The sequence below is a fragment of the Silurus aristotelis genome, assembly GCF_946808225.1.
Source record: "Silurus aristotelis genome assembly, chromosome: 22".
Classification (NCBI taxonomy): domain Eukaryota; kingdom Metazoa; phylum Chordata; class Actinopteri; order Siluriformes; family Siluridae; genus Silurus; species Silurus aristotelis.
The window spans coordinates 10,889,690-10,911,150 of NC_139595.1; the positions used below are offsets into that span (position 1 = coordinate 10,889,690).

Here is a 21,461-nt window from a genome sequence, read left to right on the forward strand (position 1 = left end):
TTTTTGGACTTGAACTAAATACATACACCTTATTGCATTATAATATGCATAAAGAAAATTATACAACATGGCCCTTAAAAATTGTTTTTAGTAAAACTAAATATTCACCTTAACAAATGACTAGACATATATATAGTTTTACTCATAGCTTTATAAACATGCCTGAGCTAATGAGTGTACATATTACCTCACATACAGTATAATAAAAAAACAAACTTATAGTTCAACATTTACAGTCATTGGAAAAAGAATGTAGACATTATATTTTTATTTATCAGGGACTAAATAACAATTCCTTTAACATCAATAAACAGAAGTATGGATATGCAGAAGAGTGGGGCAAAAGTCTGAATGAGAATGTCTTAGCCATAAACATCTGAGGAGCATCCATATTTATAACAGAAGATAATTAAAGACCGTTCTGACAACACATAATATAGAGGAAGGTGGCCAAGTAAACATCTTACCTCTGGAAACTATGTGAACAACTTAGTACTAGATAAGGTCAAGTCATGTGAAACATGCATGGTGAAGGAGCTCTGAAACTGACTGCAATTGAGGCTGTCATCATTATTACTGATGTCCAGTAATATGGTCTGCTTGAATATTTTCTCCCACAGCACCCTCATAGCTTTCTCTTTACTGTCTCTATAGTCTTTTTTCTTCATCCACATGACCACATGACTGGATATTTTCTTTTGCACTATGCAGGCAAGAAGCAACAGTTGCTTACCAATGATTTATTTTAAAAAAGTAAGTACAAACAAGATGTGAAATTTTGGTGTGGCAGTGGGACATTATGTAAGATTTATGTGAATAGATGTGCACAGGTACCATATACTGTGTTGCCATCCAAAGAGTACAATTTAAATCACAGTGGAAGTATGACTAATTTACACTTACTCGATATTTTTTAAGTTATATAATTGAAAAAAATTATCGTGTCGATCTGGTGCTGCAGCTTAGTAAACGGCAAATATTTTTGCAATGTATAAAGGATCACCTTACCTTTTAATGACAATTCAGTGTTTGTGTATTAGCAGTAAATGGCACATCACATAAAGCAATCGAAATGCAATTATTATTATTGTAATTGGTTATCCTTATCATTTTATCTTTCTGAAATATTCTGTGAATTTCTAAACCCTACTTCCTTCCTTACCTACTCACTTGAAGTGCAGGGGGGAGTTTGTTTGTTTGATACATTTATGAATAGTACTGTATTTGTTTATTTGTTTTATTTATAATATAAAAGATTTTTTATTTTATCGTTATGTCCGGCATGCAATTTTTATCACTCATACATTAAGTTTAAGCATTTAAATATGATTGGCCTGTGATAGGGGTGGGGCTATCTTTGAATTATTCTTTCTGTGATTGGCTACTGAGCAAAGGCGCCGTTTAAACTTAAAAGAAGCCGGTAAAACTAACTCGATGAAGTTTGTTCATAAATACTTTGATTTCAATTTAGTGGTTTTAATTTAAATTTAGTTTAGAGAAGAATTATATCTCCGTGGGAAGTCTCACCAAAGTAAGTTAACGTGCAGCTTTTTTGAACTACCGCCGCATTATTTACATACACCCAGCACAAGAGCATTTGTATAACGTTATAAACAAGTTTATAACACTGTAGCAGTTAGCAATCCGTGAGATTAATTGCTTGATATTATCTTTACTCATTTTCCGTGAACAACAAACTGGACTCTGCCTGTTCAGTTGCGGTCTGTTAAAATTAACATTTTATAACAAACAATGAAACATATTTGTCCATGCTTGTCACGGTCGCTGTTCATTTTGCCTTCTAACGTTAACTTTTTTCTTTTTTTTAATAAATCAGCCTTTTTAAATAGCCCTTCACGGTTTGACAGTTTATATACGTACTGCATTTTATTCCGAATTTTAGCTTTGTTTACAGATATTTTCTAATTGTTTAAGAAACTCCCAGAGACAATTCGTTGTTACTTGTACATGATAAAAACAGATTTTCCACAAAAAGTATTTATAATCTAAACTTAGAAATCAATTTAGAAAAACAGCCCAAAGCTTAATTCCACTATATATATATATATATATATATATATATATATATATATATATATATATATATATATATATATATATATATATGTGTGTGTGTGTGTGTGTGTGTGTGTGTGTGTGTGTGTGTGTGTGTGTGTGTGTGTGTATATATATATATATATATATATATATATATATATATATATATATATATATATATATATATATATATACTGTATATATAAAATCCTCACAATATTCAGACATATGTCTAATATTTGTTTGCCACACCTTTGCATTTTCTTGTTTTATATTGTTGTCATTTTGTGGTTTGTAATTTAAAAAAAATTTACTTAGAAAAATATAATATATATATATAAATTGTATTTGTTACATTGGCTCAGTGTGCCAATATAATTATTATATAATTTTGGTGTGTTTAACAAAATGACAATCAACTGTTAATCTTCTTGTGCCAACTTGCGTGACACATCAGAGTCAAGAAAAGTCCTGAAATAAGTGTGAAATATATGCTTTCTCCTGAATATCCTCCTAAATCGTTGCTTGTTTTTGTAGATAGATCAGATGTAGGGCTGGAGCTGTCCAGAACTTTGTGTCTATGGCCAGAGTTGCACTATTCTTGTCATCTAAAAACTTATGATTGACTCACAGTTTTTTGTCTTGTTCTCTCACAGTTTTAGCTAGAACTGGAAGTATCTGACATGTTGCAGATATCCCAATAAGACATGCTGCATAAATATTTGTGGAGGTTTGTGCTCATTTGGGCCTAAGGGTTAAGGCCTAGGGTGCAGTCACAGGGTTAAGGTCAGAGACCCATAACAAGATACTCGATATCTTTCACTCCAACCCATGTAAACTTCATGAAGCTTGCTTTGTGCACAAAGGGCATAGTTCAAGGGACAATATAATGTCAGTGTCTTTCTATATATATATACAAGTTAATTATGCATTTTAGGTTTAAAAAGCAGTACAATTTCCTCTGTAAAAGCAGAACCTTTGGCAGTACAATCAAAGGGAAAACCAGTAAAGCAATAAAATGTAGAATTATGTATTACAGTAGGCTATAGTGATATAATACAAGGTTTAGACAAACAGTAAAGGCAGACTAACAGACTGTGCCTAAGAAATGAAATGGAAATAATTGTGTACTTTGCATAACCAAAGTTAACCAAACTACAGTGGGTGGGCCACACCTTTAACCTACTGTGTCTAAATGAGTCATTACAGTGAGGAATGTAGAGGTGTGGCAAACCTAACTGTCTACACAGTATGTGTATATTTGTGTGATGAACAGTGGTTGAGATACCAACAGGAGATTACAAAGCACAGTAATCAACTTAAGTCTGTTCTTGTGTAACCAAACTCCTTACAGAGGAACAACATGCTTTTGTGACTGCAAATATATTTGTGAAGCCTCTCCTTTCTTTAGACAACAGCAACTCCAATTTGTGCAGCAATAAAGCCATTGGTCCTTATGTGCAGCACTGTGTTGGCAAAAACAAAAACAACTCACAACAAATATCAAGCATGGCAGTGTAGGGAAGATTATTCGGCTTGTTTGTCACCACAGGACATGGGGTGAAATACAGTCATTTAGACAACAATGAACTCTCATTTAAACAAGTGTATTCTTGAGAATCGAGTTTTACTGAAGGTTTTGTGCTACAGGTACACTCTATGTTCGAATGTTTGTGGATACCTATATTAACAATAATTTTTTTTTTTTTAAATCTCATTCCAGATTTTGTGGTGACATGGCCACAATAATACACAAATGTATTATTAGATGATGTATTTTAAGCTGCATTTTTAGCAACAGCGCCCTCTAGGGTCACAACATACGATGGTCACAGAATCTGGTGTAACACCGGCTGACCCTGTACTCTCAGCCATTTTCAACATCTTCCAGTTATATTATCATCACACTAAACCGCAACTTGAGCAGCCTTACTAATCGATAACGGCATTCATTGACAGCGAATTTCATTGTCGATTATAATAGATTTTATTGTTTAGTTGTTGCAGCCCTGATTGTAGTAAAGGGAAAAAATCCAAGGTCAACTGAAACCACTCCAAACACTGGTGTTGTATTCCAATGTTGAACAAAGAATTCACAGATAATGATTCATTAATGCAATCTGAAAGTAGAAATAAATTAAATTAACATTAGATATTTTGAAGAAGGAGCTACAGTTTTTCTTGCCTTTCTGTGGCCATGAAGGGTTTAGTAAAATTTTACCGCACATTTTTTCTCTTGATTCTTTATACTTATTTGCATAATCGGTGTTGAAGCTTCTATACATTTATAACGTCAAAAGACTGCTATGATTCTCAAAAACAAGTCACCATAACAAATCTTATACAGAGACACAGCATGGCATGCTGTTCAGTAATTGTTGTCAATATGCACAGAATGAGGCTCCACACACATTTTGTGTTCTCTTCACAGAGAGGCCGAGAAGACTGCCCTGGATGCACACACACCCATGGAGACCCTTACACACCCATGCACACATTTGAAAACATCAAAAGTAACTGGGGTTCTGCATGTGTGACTTTACTTATCGCATGGACTGACAACTTCTACAGACCTCATAGAGGACGCCATTGGAAACCAGAGACATCTTTTTTTGGGCAAACTTAGTCTTTGGTATTTTACGGGGATTTTTCTCTGTTGCCGGAATTTCTTGCACATTATCACTTTGTTAATGATGCACTTCAATGGCTAAAAGTGGTTTAGTGGCCAGAATGGAGGGTGAGGAGAATTCAATTCGTCTTTTTTGCTACAGGTACGGACATCAACATAATTTAATATTGCATCAAATCAACATTTATTTTTGTTTCCAAGGGGCAAAAATTATATATATTAAAGCAAATAGGAGTTTCATGCTGTAGAAACGTTCTCATGTCATTTTCTTTATCTATTTTTGTCATAGCTAAAAGCACACACTCACACTGCTGAACTGTTTATAATGTACATTTCAGTGTTTCACAAATGAATTTTATTGCAGGGTAGAAGTATTGGGCTACACACATGACTTCCTCATACAATACCACAACTCCTCTCTCGGCACCCTGTTGTAAGCTTTCTCTAGATCCACAAACACACAATGCCTTTTGACCTTCTCTATACGTCTACATCAACATTATCAAAGCAAAAATTGCATTTGTAGTGCTCGTCCTCTGCATAAAACTATACTGTTGCTTACAGATGTTCACCTCTTCTCTCAGCCTGTCTTCCACTGCTCTTTCCCATAACTTCATGGTGTAACTGATCAACTTAATTCCCCTGTAGTTACTGCAGGTCTGCACGTCTCCCTTATGCTTAAAGATCGGTACCAGCACACTCCTCCATTCCTCAGGCGTTCTCTCATCTTCCAGGGTCTTATTAAACAATCTGGTTAAAAACTCCACAGCCATCTCTCCTAAACATCTCAACACTTCTACCGGGTCATTACATATTCTTGCTGCCGGGTCATTACATATTCATGCTTCTACATATGTCATAGGGTCCTACCAACTTTCCACTCTTCATCCTCTTAATCGTTGCTCTCGCTTCCTCCTTACTAATCCTATTTACTTCCTGCTTCACCATTTTCCACCTCATCCAACCTTCTCTCTCTCCCATTTTCCTCATTCATCAACTGCTCAAAATACTCCCTCCATCTTCTCAACACACTCTCCTCACTAGTCAACACATTTCCTTTATTGCTCTAACTTGCAGCACATCCTTCCCAGCTACCTCTGGCTGTACTTCCCACATCTCCTTGTACTTCTGCCTACTTTTCTCATCTCTCTTTCGATCCCACTCCTGTTCCTCCAACCTTATTCTACTTATTCTTTCCTGCACTTCCTCATTCCACCACCATGTCTCTTTGTTTTCCTTTCTCTTTCCAGATGTCACACCAAGTACCTTTCTAGCTGTCTCCCTTATCGCTTCTACAGCAGTTGTCCATTCACCTCCTCATCACTTCTGTTCCCGTCACTGACATGGCCATTGATGTCTTCCCCAATCACCAATCTTTCTTTTCTAGGTACACTCTCCAAAACTTCATCTAACTCACTTTTTTTTCTCCCCAATCTCACAACCCACTTGTGGAGCATAGGCACTGATGACATTTAAGACACATTTTCAATTTTCAGCTTCATGCTCATCCTATCAGAAACTTTCTTCATCTCCACTACACTCTTACTGTACTCTTCCAACAGGATCACCCCTACACACTTTCTCTCTTCACCCACACCATGTTAGAACAGTTTTACAATGTTCCTGGCCTTACTCCATTTCTATTTGGTCTCCTGAACACAAAACATGTCTACCTTTCTCCTCTCCATCATATCAGATACCTCTCTTTCTTTATCAGTTATTGTACCAACATGTAAAGTACTAACCCTATTCTCCACTCTCCTGGCTTATGCAACCCTAATGGCTGTTTTTTTTTTGTTTGTTTGTTTTTTTGGAATTACTACTTCTACTTTTTTTTTTTGTTGTTTTTTTGGAATTACTACTTCTATTATGATCTTGGGAAGACTGTCAAGTCAAGTTTATTTCTATAGCGCTTTAAACAACGGACATAGTCTCAAAGCAGCTTTACAGAACTGTCATGTGAATCGCTGCTAGCACTATGCATTTTGGATTCACTATTTTTTTTACTGTTTTGCTGTTTTTTTTATTTATGTATATATATATATATATATATATATATATATATATATATATATATATATATATATATATATATATATATATATATATTTTTTTTTTTTTTTTTTTTTTTTTTTCTTGATGAGAAGAGGAACAGACTTCACTGTGATAAAGCAGAGAAGCTACTCTTCATCAAGAAAAACCTGCCACTTTACCACAAGAAGTAGAATGGGCTTGTCTAGTTTTTAAATATTTATTATCCACTTTGCACATCTGCAATTCTTGGTGCATTTGTTGTTGTTGTTAAAGTTCTACAGTTAACATATGGGCTATGGCAGTCTTTGTTTTGATACACTATTATGTTGTAGGCCTACAGTGAAAATATTGTTATCTTTAAGCAGTTGCACTTGTTCTGAATGCACTTTGTTTTTATGAAAGAACATATTTAATTTTACAAACTTTCAGCAGGCCAGAGGGCCTGTACATTATTATTTAATGTACACATGAGTGCATTTAAGTTAAACATTTAAGTTTGAATTTTTATTTATTTTATCCTGTGCATTATTGCAATGTGCTATAAATAAATATTTTCATAATTTGTAATTGATTTATTCTTTGAAACTTTAATATTAAATTACGGAACATATATATATATGTTTTAATTTTGCATGTATTACAGCTCTAAATACTGTTTATTGCAGTACCTAAGTGCTTCCTAATCGCAGATTATAGTGAAAGGATAAACATGATTAGATTATTTTAGAATGCTGAGCATGGCAGTTTCTGTTTTAAGACAACTCTTGTCCTCAAATTAAGAACGATTACAGACAGCTCCTTAAAATGTGAATCAAATATACATTTTCTTATTACTGTTTTAAACAAGTTTTACTTAGTTAGTTTAGTTTACTTAAATTGAGTTTATTGATTTAGACATGGTGTGTTTTGATTATCACCTTAAGATAGTTTAGCCAGTACACTCCCTGTGGAAACTTTCAAAGACTCCTGCAAAACTGTCCAGTGCAGCTCAGACACTACCAAATCTTTTTAGATGTGCATCAGATGGTCTGTGTCTTGTGATTGTGTGAAGGGCAGCAGGTAGGTTGAAAATATTCAGTTTTCATATGTTATATGCCAGCTATACTGCTTAGTTCTTGTCAAATCATAAGGATGGAAGGTTTTAATATTTAAATGATTTGGCAGCACTAGAATAAATGGAGAGCAGACAGGTTTGTTTTCTTTGTGATGTTTTGTAAATAATGTAAATGTAATGTAATGTAAAAAATAGAGCCACCAATATATAAACAGAGATGATAATTGATTGTTTTTTCAGTGGATAATGACTATACTTCGTGGGCCAAATTTAATTTTTTTCCTTAATATGATACCTACACACAATCTAGGTATCATATTAAGGAAAAAAATGAAATCAACAATAATTATTTACATTATATGAACAAAGATACAATACCGTAGGTATTAGTGATCTATGGTGATGCTCATCACCATCAGAATTTACAACAGTTCAACAATATCATATAAAGTTTTCAATCTTTACATATTTGAACCAGACATAAGTATCATTCTGCTTTATTTAACAAAAGACATAAGTTTTTAGGAAAATCTCTAACACTGATGAATAAACATTATTTTATGGAATTAGGCTATTAAATAGCATTGTAAAACTGGTTTTGTCACTACTGTAAAGTTAGTAGTCATATGAGCCACCACAATCATTAAAAATATAGGGAAAAAAAACAGTGATTATAGACAGAGCTACTCTAAGATTATGCCTCAGCCTGTTCTTTTGCTTTGATTTAAGATGGACGACATTAGAGAAGCCCCTTTTGCAAAGATATGTAGTGCTGAATGTTAAGATTTTGATTCAGTGAGTGGTAAGAGACAGATACTATGTCTGATCACATGATTGCTCCACCAGCTAATACTTTTCTTTGCTTGGCAATGTGATGCATGTCCGTTCCTATTCATTGTTCCCCCATCTTGCATAAACATTTTTTTTTTTTTTTTTAGGTGCTTGAACACCTCAGCAAAATAGTCTACTCTTGCAAACCAGATTTCGACAATAATTAGCTGAGCCTTAAAACATTTATTATTCTCCAAAAGTAAGGCAACAATTTCTGTTTGTAAATCCGTGACAACACTTTTCCCTCTGTGAGCAACAAACTTTAATTGTTGCTTAACTATCATTCATTCATTTCTTTGACTGCTTATTTAGAGTTATTGGAGATAAAAGTTCCTGAAACTAAATTTCACAACATAGTATATAGTTCAGTTATCTTCCTATTAATACCACCTAAAAAGAAAAACTGCTTTTTTACTTAAGTTAAAAAAAACCCATTTAACTTACTTTCATTTAAGACTCCAAAAACTTTTTGGTAATCGGTAAACAAAACCAACTAGCCTCATAACTCTTACATAGCAAATTACTTATTGATTTGGCCAATGCCTTAATTCCAATGTTTTGTATAAATCAATTGTATAAGGATTAAAAACAATGGAATCTTGAATGATACATTTGTATCTAATAACTCCCTAACATCCTTTCAAACTAACATATTATTTGCTATTGTAAAGTTAGAGAAAGACTGACTATTATGCAGAATAAAAACAAAATGGCAGATAACCAGATAACAGGATACAGAAATATTCAAACCCAGTTGTAACTCAAAAAAGGTCAACTCAACATGTCCATGTAATTTGTGTTGGCAAGCAAAATAACTAGAAATTATGTAAGGGAGTCCTACCCAATTTTCTTTTCGGCAATAAAACAAAACTTTAATCTATTCCTTTTAATTCCAAACATGTTAGTTGCAAATCTATCATAAATAGTCCTTTAATTAATTATGGTCCAAATCCATCTTTGTGGTTACTGAGTGTAACCTTCCAGCATAACCTCATGAAGCTGTAGGCTGTTCATGTGGAGCCATCCTCAGCTGCACTGAGTGGTCACCTATTGAAAACAACTCTGTGCAGAGGTAGAGGTAGGATGAATCAGGCAGGCCTGGAATGAGGTAACCAATAGGATTACTAGTACCTCAGTAGCATGTATAGGTTGATATTAGGTTGATTATTGTAGTTGGGTCCCTGGTGGTCAGCTCTCACCGCTGCGGCCCGGGTTCGATCCCCGGTCAGGAAACCAACCCCAGCCATTAGGGTTGCACAAGCCAATGCACGCTTAGTGCCGGTCCCAAACCCGGATAAATGGGGAGGGTTGTGTTAGGAAGGGCATCCAGCTTAAAAACATGTGCCAAATCAAACATGCGGATGATCCGCTGTGGCGACCCCTAATGGGAGAAGCCGAAAGAAAGTATTGTAACAATAGTTGGAGACACAGTGGGATCAGAGTGCAAGTAGGGACTCCAGCAACACACTACCTATGACAGACATGATATAGGAGAAAGAGAGATACATTGAAGATTAGGTACCCTTATGGTTAGTACGGACTGCAGCAAGACTATCTACCCCATTTCCTGATCTTATAATGGTTTTCTTTTACTATTCTTTTTTTCAATTCCCCTAATAAATAGCCAATTTGTGTAAGCTTGTCTTGTGTGTAAGCCTTGCTTGTACAGTGGGCACAGTCCATAAAACAAGGGATGGTAAATTATTTTCAATATTTATTTGTATAGCCCTATTTTTAAAAAAAAATTTTCTTTTTTTTTCTTTTTTTTTTGACAAGTAATAAGATTATGTCATGTAGTTTGAACAGACAGTGTTTCCCCCCAAGGCCCACATGTGCTGCTGGTTTATCATGATCTTGTGGTCTTCTTTGCAGGATGAAGGCCTCCTGTCTGGAGCTTGCTTTGGAGGGGGAGCGTCTGTGTAAGAAAGGCGATTACGGTGCAAGTGTTCCATTTTTTGAGGCAGCAATGCAGGTGGGTACAGAAGACCTGTTGGTGCTGAGTGCCATCTATAGTCAGCTAGGCAATGCCTACTTTCACCTGTGTGACTACACCAAGGCTCTGGAGTTCCACCACCATGATTTAACTTTAACCAGGTACATTGTGTATGTTTTAACTTTGCTAGTAATTTTATTTATCTTGCTCATCAGGGACAAACTTACACTTATAAAGAATAATCTTATTCATTTTTATCATCACATTATCTGTGTGAACCTGCTTTGAAACAATATCTATTGTTGAAAGCGTTATACAAATAAAAATGAATTTAATTGAATATTTACATTTGGATACTTACCAAATTAAGTTATGCATATCCTCATGAATAATTATTATCTGATATTTTTTATACTTTGTAGGGTTTTAACACATGAATACACGTGAATATCTTTTGTCAAATTTGTTGCATTACTGCTGTTATGAATAAGTATTATACACCAAGATTCAACAAACATTTCAAACTTAATATATTTACTTATACTCCAATTAAGAACATGCACTTTTAAAAATGTAATAATGCTTTTCCCCTTTGTTTTTACTGCCAAAAATACATTTTATTATTATTATTATTATTATTATTATTATTATTATTATTATTATTATTATTTTATTCCATTTCAGAACAACAGGGGATATCCTTGGCGAAGCCAAAGCCAGTGGAAACCTGGGGAACACACTTAAATTGTTAGGACATTTTGATGAAGCCATAGTCTTCTGCCAGAGGCATCTGGATATCTGCACAGATGTTGGGGACAAAGTTAGTATATTACACCTCCACATAACACTACCATGTTATTATTCTGACTACAAAAATGTGAATGGATTGTGTTTTTACCTCTTTGTTAGTGTGAATGTAGACCAGAGGGGCTTTTAAAATATCCAAGGATCTATCTACATTAAAAATAATAATTTATATATACTTTATAGTGCACCCCCATTTCAGCTATCATTTTAGTATATCTTCTCAATGGACAATACTATAGAAATTAAATTATAGTAAACTGGATATATTTTAGAGTAGTCAATGTGCAGCTTGTATAGCAGTATAGATTTACTGTCTATATAGCTGGCAACAAAAGTGAGTACACCCTGAATGATAACATCATGTAACCATTCAAAGCCACATGTCCTTTTCATCATGTTTTTGTCTGCTTGACAGGACCATACAAATTTGTGTATCTTGTAAAAGAGGAGTTAAAACTTTGGTGCTTTGAGTACAATTCTCTCATACTGACCACTGGATTTTCAACATGGCTTCTCATGGCAAAGATCTCTCTAGGGATTTGAGAATAAGAATTGTTGCTCTCTACAAAGATGACACAGGCTATTTGAAGATTGTTAACACCCTGAAACTGAGTTACAGTACTGTGGCCAGGGTCATACAGAGGTTTCCCAAGATGGGTTCCACTCAGAACAGGCCTCGCAAGGGTCAATCAAGGAAGGTGAGTCCTCGTGCTGTGCGTCATGTGCAGAAGCTGGCTTTGAAGAACAGTGCTGCCAGCTTTGCTTTCGAGGTTTCAGATACTGAGTTGAGATTAAGATAAACCTGTTTGGCTCAGATGGATTACCTGCAGTCAGACATGATGGTGGTAACATCATGGTCTGGGGCTGCATGAGTGCTGCTGGTACTGGGGAGCTGCAGTTCATTGAAGGAAACATGGATACCAACATGTACTGTGACATTCTGAAGCAGAACATGATGCCCTTCAGAACAAGATGCCCTCTGCCAAACGTCAGTTTTCCAACATTAAAAACGACCCTAAAGACACTGCCAAGATGACAACTGCCTTGCTGAAGGTGAAGGTGATGGAGTGGCCATATATGTATCCAGACCTGAACCCTATTGAGCACATGTGGTGCATCCTCAGGTGTAAGGTGGAAAATAGAGCCAGGTGTCTAACATCCAGCAGCTCCGTGATGTCATTATGGAGGAGTGGAAGAGGATCCCAGCAAAAACCTGTGCAGCTTTGGTGAATTGCATGCCTGGGAGGATTAAGGCAGTGCTAGATATCAATGGTGCTCACACAAAATATTGATATTTTGGACACTGTTTTGACATGTTAACTTAGGGTGTTCTCACTTATGTTGCCAATTATTTTGACAATAATGGCTGAATGTTGAGTTATTTTCAGAGGACAGTAAATCTGTACTGTTGTACTGTATACAAGCTGCACATTGACTACACTGAAGTATGTCCAATCTTCATTTCTATAATATTTTCCCATGCAAAGATATAAAATGGTTGCTGAAATGTGAGGGGTATACTCACTTTTGTGAGATACTGTGTGTGTGTGTGTGTGTGTGTGTGTGTGTGTGTGTGTGTGTGTGTGTGTGTGTGTGTGTGTGTGTGTGTAGCCCTTAAAAATGTTTTATGCCTAATTTAACACACAAATATACTTCTAACAAAGTATAAACATAAAAAGTGATAAATTATAAAGAAATCAAAAAAAGAAATTTGTTTGTTATGATTGTACTTGCTGTTGAACTAGACATGCCATATTGCAGACAAAGGTCTCATGTGCGTACACCAAGTTTTTCTACTATTTCTTTATTTCAGTGGTTAGTCTTTCTACAACCTTGTTTTCAGCACTATCACTACACTTCTTGGGACACATGATGCAAAATTTATAGTGAAATAAAACAAAAACACTATAAAAACAGACAAATAGCACAATATTTACACAAGAGAATGATGAGAATACAGTCAGAACAATGTTTATGATGCGACTGAGCATGAATCGTGGGGACAGAGGTGACGAGCGATGAGCAGAATGTGTGAGTGGAACCAAACGCCTCAAAAGAAATGCTCGTCTTCCCAAAATATGCTTGTACTCCTACAAAGATTTTTACAACTAAAACCACTTGTACACCGATATTCTCGTACTACAAGGCACTCATACACCGGGTGTTATATATATAAATCAGGAAGGTTTAAGGCAAATAGATACCTTTGAGCTTGGCAACACATTCTGTGACAGCTGAAATATGATTGAATAGAAATTCCAAAGTAAGCATACACTTTCAGCAGTGCAAACAAGAGAAACACTATGAAATGAAGAGAATAGAATTGGAAAAAATTTAATACATATTAATGGACATAAAGGTATTAAAATGATTCTGTCAATAATTCTGATAGGCCAGCATAGAAGGCCTTGCTGGAGTTGGTGTGCTGCCACTGGGTTATAGAAAACCTCTAGTTGGATGTAGCAGTATCAAATGACCAAACTATGTACACAGCCAGGTTCTGGTAGAGGTTTTTGCTGAAGTGGGTGTGAATTGACAAGTTTGTCTTTGAGCTTAATCATATGGCAGGAGCAGACAGAAACATGATCCTGATCATCCATCCCAAAGAGATTTTGTGTAGATGTTGTTTGGTTCCCAGCTTCACTTGGTGTTCTTAATGCTCTGTGGTGACAAACACAAAGATCAGCAGGTTGAATCAGCCATGAACCACAAAAAATGTAATTGTCCATAACAGACAGTTCCAGTTGCAGTTTATTGTATGGCAGCAACTTGATGTCTAGTCCCATAGGTGAAGGAGGGCAGCCAATGGAAATCTTTGCAAGAAGCACAGCCAACATCAACATCAGCAGCAGATAGGGAATTACAGGTGAAACAGAGAGGCAACAACTTCATCCACATTGTCATCCAGAGCTGAAGCAGCAACATGATCTGCAAGAGAAATGGATAAGAGCAGCCAATTAATCAACAGGAGCATTTTGAGAGATCATTATTAAAGGACATATGAATGTCTTTCAGACCACCTTGCTACACATTGTCCAGCATGGCTAACACCTTTTGTCAGTGTCAGATTTTCTGTCTGTAAAGTGAAATGGGAGGTACACACTTCTTAACGGCCAACACACAAGCTAGTGCTTCCTTTTCCACAGTGGCATATTTATGCTTAACATTAGACACTATGTGGGCCATCAGGACTGACCCAAAAAAGAATGGTTTCCAGACCATAATTCGAAGCACATGTAGAGATGATGGTGTTTGGTGTGGGGGTCAAACAATGCCAAAGCAGGATTGCTTTTTAACAGTCGTTTTACTTCTGTCAAACTTTGTTCAGCTTCCTTTGACCAGCTGAATCCACTCACACCTTGTAGGCATGCATGGACTGAAGCTACAACAGTGGCTTAATCCAGAATACACCTACTGGTTCATGACATAAGTCCAATTAAGGAGTGCAGAGTAGGTGCATCCTTAGGTGCAGGAGTACTGCCTGTACATGTGACACATCAAGAAGAAAATCCTCTGATCAGTATGTGTATATGTGTTCAAATGTAGATGTGAGCTTTATTGCTATCTATTATGTGTGAGTTCAGGTGGGACAGGCCAGAGCTCTGTATAACTTTGGGAATGTGTACCATGCTAAAGGAAAGAGTGCCTGTAGCAATGACTCAGATCCTGGAAACTTTCCAGAGGAGGCCACTGCAGCACTTAATAAAGCAGCCGAGTTCTACAAGTGAGTGTACTGTATGTTTTATACTTATTATTGCTGTATGCTAAAATTAATAGTAATAATAGCAGATTAATTGTATCTATGAGATGGCTTTTTCTAAATGCTGGAGGGTAATGTTTACGAAACAACAGTCATTTCTAAATGTTAATATGCTATTACAGGGAGAATTTGCACATTCTCAAGGAGATGGGAGACCGAGCTGCTCAGGGACGTACTTATGGAAATCTGGGAAACACTCAATATCTGCTCAGCAACTTCTGCAATGCTGTGGCTTCTCACCAACAGGTGCCAGAACCAATTATGACCTGTTCCATTTTTAATTATTGGAATGTATACTGATAAACCAAAATATTATGACAACCTGCTAATACGCTGTTGGGCCTCCTGCAAGATCTCAGTTTATTTTTAGAGTAACTTATCTTTAAAGTTCTGTAAGTCTGATCAGCTGCATTACAAATTTTTTTTATTTATTTCATGCTTAGATGATAATATATAAAATGTGTTCCTGACAATTTACATGTAGTGATGCTCACAGTAATTCATTAAAAATCAATTGGAAAGCAAGTGACCAAAATGTTATTTGTACTTATTTCAGATGGAAATAAAGGTATTTTATAGTTTAAAATGTTTAGCAGAAGTGTCTAGAAAGTTTTAATGATGTCATCCATGAATTTGAGCCAAAAATGCTAAATTGGCTGTGCTCGCTGGAGAAAAGGCAAGGGGGGAATGATAATTTTGTTATGCTTTAGTGCTTTAGTAGGGTAGCATGTACAGAAGAAATCAGGCAATTTCTGTGCATTAAGTCACTGTAGTCTTGTGCGTTCAGACCAGACTAAGGCTAAGACCAGACTAAGGCTTGGATGATTTGTTGCCAATTTGTGGTATGTCCTTCCTCAGACCATTAGCAGTGGGTACGCACCTTTGCTGGTTGGATACACCCTATAAGCCATGGTGTTTAAAAGACCCCCCACCTGGTCATCTGACTATAATTTATTAGCCCTTGTCAAAGTTGTTTAACCGACCATGACATGTGCCACTCTTAACATAGTTTTTATTTGTTTCATTTGTGACTGGTCATAATGTTTTGGCTTCATTGGTGTGTATCAGCAGCTCAATTAATTTTTGGCGAAAATAGGGTAACTAAAATAAACAGAACAAGGATACACTCTAGTTTAGGAATGGATAATATAACTTGAATACTTTCAAATGTGTTTTGTAATAATTGGTAATGAATAAATATTTGTTTCTGCATATCGGTGATTTCTGTGTTTTTCCTATTTCCTCAGAGGCTCCTAATTGCAAAAGAGTTGAATGATCTGGCAGCAGAACGAAGGGCTTACTGTAACCTTGGAAATTCCTACATTTTTCTGGGAGAGCTTGAGAAGGCTGCTGAACATTACAAGTGAATCCACACTTATTTACTTCATTTACCTGTTTATTACCTTTACCCTAACTAGAACTAAATATGTCCCATTTACCTCATTGTTATTGCTATTTAATCGATTTTATGCAAATTATAGATTTTCTTTTTAGCACTATGCTTAATTAATTCTTTAAACATTGCTGTTGTTAGATTTGGCTATATTTGGTTTGGGTGGCTTGCCAATGTATTAGATTCCTCCAGTACGTAAAATAAGTAAGCTTGACAAGAGTGCTTGTTAAGAGAAGAATTTATTGAAGGTAGCAGTGTAACGGGTCTTCAACAGCGATGTTAGCTTGTCGGTCTTCAAAATATCTTCACCTAAGATCTGTCTGTGAGACAGATCTTTATACAAGAGTATAGAACTTTAAGGACTTCCCGTGGAGGATCCTCAATACACAAAACTGAATGTCCTTCATGTGTGTCGTCTGGCCCACACCCATCTCCTGTATGGGCCATCTTGATGAAACCCCCACAGATGCAGCTGATTGTATCTGAGAGGCAGTCACAATGTAAATGTATTTGATTAATGATAAACATAATCTTTCACTGTACATCTCTTATTTATTTATTTTTTGCTAGATAAAACCGACATACTGTTTGCTATAATCATATAAATAGCTGTCCATTACAAACCCTATTTTTAAGCCCTATTTATTTTTGTTCAAGATTTTTCTTATTAGAGCCCAAAGCCTGGAGGATGCTTGGCTTCTTCATCTTTGAAAGACGTATATGCTTGAAAATTGGTCAAACATTAGTACTCCCTCCCAGTTTGAACGGATGCAAAAATCAATATTACACAATCAATCCACTAATTCAATAGGCCCTCCCTACTAGAAACTCTCAAGAACCATGCTGCTTTATTTACCTTGATATTTTCAACTAATTTGCATAATATTCAAGACTTTTTGTGAGCTAAACTTAGGACCTTCACAAATTTGACAATAAACTGCTTAGCAGGACAGAACAATATGTCCACAATACAGCAATCAGTTCTAGTGAGATGGAGTCTACTTTACTTGAAATCCTGAAACTTGAAAGCATACTTAGAACAAAATATTCATGGTGATATTCACCTTCATCCCCTTAATACAAAGGGGCGATACTAAGGTTAGATATCTGGTTTTTTTTTTTTTTTTGACCTGCTTTGTTATAAACATGGTTTAGCAATTTGCAGCAGGCTTTTGATCACACTGTGCTGCAGCGGTTAATTTAAATAGAACTGCACAAACATAAACAAGCATTGCTGTCAAATAATAGGTGCAAGAATAGTTGCATCAAAATTCACATAGTCAAACTTTGGCAAAACAATCCCCTCATACCAAATTACAGACAGATTGCTCTCTTGCTTTCTTCCCCCATTAAGAGGAAACGCTTAAGTGGGCAACCAAATGGAACACCTTGGTAATTTATTAGCATTTGTATCTTTAAATATTTTAATATTGTGTAATTCTAAACTTTACATATACAGTTAGACCTTTCAACTTTTTAATGCTTTACTGTTGCATACATTTTAATATGACTGCCAACTTTAAATACATATTTAGCCCCTTAGTTCTTTCTTCTTGCAGTATTTACTGATTATGTTGTGTTTTTTTGCTATCGTTTTGATATATAATTTTTTTTTTTTGCAGGAAAGCTCTTCAGTTGGCGAGACAGTTAAAGGATCAGGCTGTGGAGGCTCAGGTCTGCTATAGCCTAGGCAACACCTACACTTTACTTCAGGACTATGAGAGAGCAATAGACTATCATCTTAAACACCTCATTATAGCCAAGGACCTTGGCGACAGGTATGTGCAAACACACAAAGACAATCACAGTACACTGCCAGATGATCATATCTGTAAATTGGTTATCTTAACAATGAATACACACATATACACATCTATGAAAATCAACTAATCGCTGCATATACTTTGTGTGCAAGTATGTGTGTATTTACATTTGTATTTACATGCATTAGTGTTGGCGAAGGCCGTTCCTGCTGGAGTTTAGGTAATGCGCACACAGCCCTCGGAAATCATGACCAGGCCATGCACTTTGCAGAGAGACATCGTGAAATCTCTAACAAGGTACACACACATCCAGATCTATTGTGTGCAAGGATTTTTTTTATTTGTATTTTTTTACCGTATTTTTCGGACTATAAGCCGCTACTTTTCCCCCACGTTTTGAACCCCGCGGCTTAAACATTGGCTAATATATAGATTTTTCCTGGGTTTTTCCCGGTTTTACAAACTTCAAGCCAAAAAACTGAGCGACATATTAGACCAATGAAATTTCTGAACGGAAACGAAAAAACGCACCTCACCTGTGTTCTGAGCTGCACGGCATCGGGAGAAAAACTTCCACCTGTGACGCACAACGATAACAAAAGATAAACTCCCCAGAGAAATACCTTACCTTGACCTACGAGTTTAATTCGTTCCGTGGACGAGCTCGTATCTCAATTTGCTCGCACATCAAATCAGTTTTCCATATTAAAAATACTTAAAATGGCATTAATCCGTTCCAACCCTCAAAATGACACCCCGTTTTTATGTTCCATGTTATTAAATTATGAAAATAAATTTCTAAATAGCAAATCTTGTATAAAAACATAATAGAAAGAGTATGTAAAGATATAATAAGGTTTTATTCAGTGTATTTTCCTTGGAGATGAGACGACTTGAGCTAACGAAAACGCCGGTGGGGTGTGTGTGTGTGTGTGTGTGTGTGTGTGTGTGTGTGGAGGGGGGGGGGGGGGGGGTAGAGGCGATAAGCGGAGGCGGAGGGAAAACTCGTTTTTTCCTATCACTCCTGTACACTACGTATCCCTAAACTTTAAAATTTTTAATTTTTCTTCTTTGCTTATCTTAATTTTCGTCACAATCTTCGCTTTCTGGCTTCGCTTCGCCATCTAGCAGTGGCGTCTCGAGCTCGTACCTCAATTTTTTGCTCGCGTAACAAAGCAAAAAAATTGACAGAGTGACCGCTCGTACCTCGGAAAACTCGTACATTAATGCACTCGTAGGTCAAGGTACCACTGTAGTTGTGAAAGGAAGGAGGAAGACAGTGAACAATGACTTACTTGGTAGGCTACTGTTTAGATACAAGCCGTTGTAGCGCGTTGAGTCTGGGTCAAGGGATAGCTCACTAAAACTCCAGTAGCAAAGAAATTGCAGAAATTACAGTAAATAAAAATAAATTGGACCACTTTCTCCTTTGAAAAATCAAGCCTTTGCTGAGATGTTTTTTGAGCTAACACTGATGAATTCAACTTGTAGAAAAATCTGAGGAAGTTTGATTTGAGTTGGACTCCAAAATCTCTCTTCCAAATGTCATGTGGCAAAATTTCATTTAAAATTAAAGTTGGCTGAAAAATTTGAGAAATGACTCAAAATATTGACACGCAAGTAATTTTAGATTTTGAGCAGTTTTAGTTATTATGAATTTTATATATTTGTGGTGATTTTAAACCAAACATTTTTGGAAACCCTTATGGTAGAGATTTTCAGTTATTTAAAAACTTTGGTCAGTTGCCATGCCATGCTGTTGCAGATTCTTAATTAAATATTTTTGCGTTTAATAAATGCTCTGTTTCTGAGAAGCGAGCTGTATAATGAAGTCATTCAGTGGCCAACTTGGGGTGCTTTCAGCATAGTGGACAATAGGACAGGGATCAGAGCACTGTTGCAGGCCACTCAAGATATTCCAATATCTAATCCATATCTTAATTGACCCACTTTGTAATAACAGTGGAAAAGTTGGGTGTCCCACTTCTGGTTTTGTATAGTGTATTTAAAAATTGCTGAGATATGTCCTTACTTTTTGTTTGTCAGATTTATCATTTATCAAAGCTTTTGTGAATTGGTAGGTACAAGATATATTGGATACATTGCAAGATGCTTTTCATTTCCTGTCTGTAGCGTTGCTGTCTAAATAACTCGCATGTTATGAACAAACCATCCGTGTTTTTACATTTCAAACTATACATAACAAAGCTCAGGATGTACATATCATGAAGTGAACAATATTTGGGGGGTATATTACAATATTACCTGCAATATGTGCAATACCACCTGTGTGCAATATTACCTGCAGTACGTGCGTAACCAATTACTAGTGGTCTCTTTTTTCCTTATTTGTATTTATACATTGTGTTATGTATATACTGTATACTATAGCATGTGTCTATTCTTTTATATATTTGCATTTATTTTTTCTTTGCTGCTGGAACAGAGAAATTTCCCCAGTTCTTCTTCTTTCGGCTGCTCATATTAGGGGTCGCCACAGCGGATCATCCGTCTCCACACAACCCTGTCCTCTACATCTTCCTTTTTCACACCAACTACCTGTATGTCTTCCCTCACCACATCCATGAACCTCCTCCTTGGTCTTCCTCTTTTCCTCCTTCCTGGTGGCTCCATCCTCAGCATTCTCCTACCAATATAACTCATGTCCCTCCTCTGCACATGTCCAAACCATCTCAATCTCGCCTCCCTCACCTTGTCACTAAAACGTCCAACATGCGCTGTCCCTCTAATAAACTCATTTTTAATCCTGTCCATCCTTGTCACTCCCAACGAAAACCTTAACATCTTCAGCTCTGCTACCTCCAGCTCCGCCTCCTGCCTTTTACTCAATGCCACTGTCTCTAATCCATACAACATCGCAAGTCTCACCACAGACCTATCAACTTTCCCTTTCATTCTTGCAGATACCCTACTATCACAAATCACTCCTGTCACTCTTCTCCACCCACTCCACCCTGCCTGCACTCTTTTCTTCACTTCCCTAACACGCTCTCCATTACTTTGCACTGTTGACCCCAGGTACCTGAACTCCTTCACCTTCTCCACCTCTTCTCTCTGCAACCGCACCCCTCCACTGCCCTCCCTCTCATTTACGCACATGTACTCTGTCTTACTCCTACTGACTTTCATTCCCCTTCTCTCCAGTGCATACCTCCACCTCTCCAGGCTCTTCTCCGCC

The 21,461-nt window shown here is 36.4% G+C and overlaps 1 protein-coding gene across 6 annotated transcripts in view; it reads left to right on the top strand.

Moving 5' to 3' along the window:
* The first annotated feature begins 1,364 nt into the window (after window positions 1-1,364).
* LOC310717535 (G-protein-signaling modulator 2-like) overlaps window positions 1,365-21,461 on the top strand; it is a 32,003-nt gene continuing 11,906 nt past the window's right edge. For 4 of the 6 annotated variants that reach the window (XM_083525733.1, XM_083525736.1, XM_083525734.1 and 1 more), the window contains exons 1-9: window positions 1,365-1,531; window positions 4,490-4,829; window positions 10,479-10,700; window positions 11,224-11,359; window positions 14,931-15,070; window positions 15,229-15,352; window positions 16,354-16,469; window positions 18,122-18,277; window positions 18,451-18,559. In XM_083525733.1, the coding sequence (XP_083381859.1) occupies window positions 4,762-4,829; window positions 10,479-10,700; window positions 11,224-11,359; window positions 14,931-15,070; window positions 15,229-15,352; window positions 16,354-16,469; window positions 18,122-18,277; window positions 18,451-18,559 (1,071 nt within the window). In that variant the 5' untranslated portion in view covers window positions 1,365-1,531; window positions 4,490-4,761. Of the gene's footprint in view, window positions 1,532-4,489; window positions 4,830-7,531; window positions 7,781-10,478; window positions 10,701-11,223; window positions 11,360-14,930; window positions 15,071-15,228; window positions 15,353-16,353; window positions 16,470-18,121; window positions 18,278-18,450; window positions 18,560-21,461 lie in introns of those variants that run through there. The other 2 variants (XM_083525738.1, XM_083525735.1) reach the window with 2 other exon arrangements.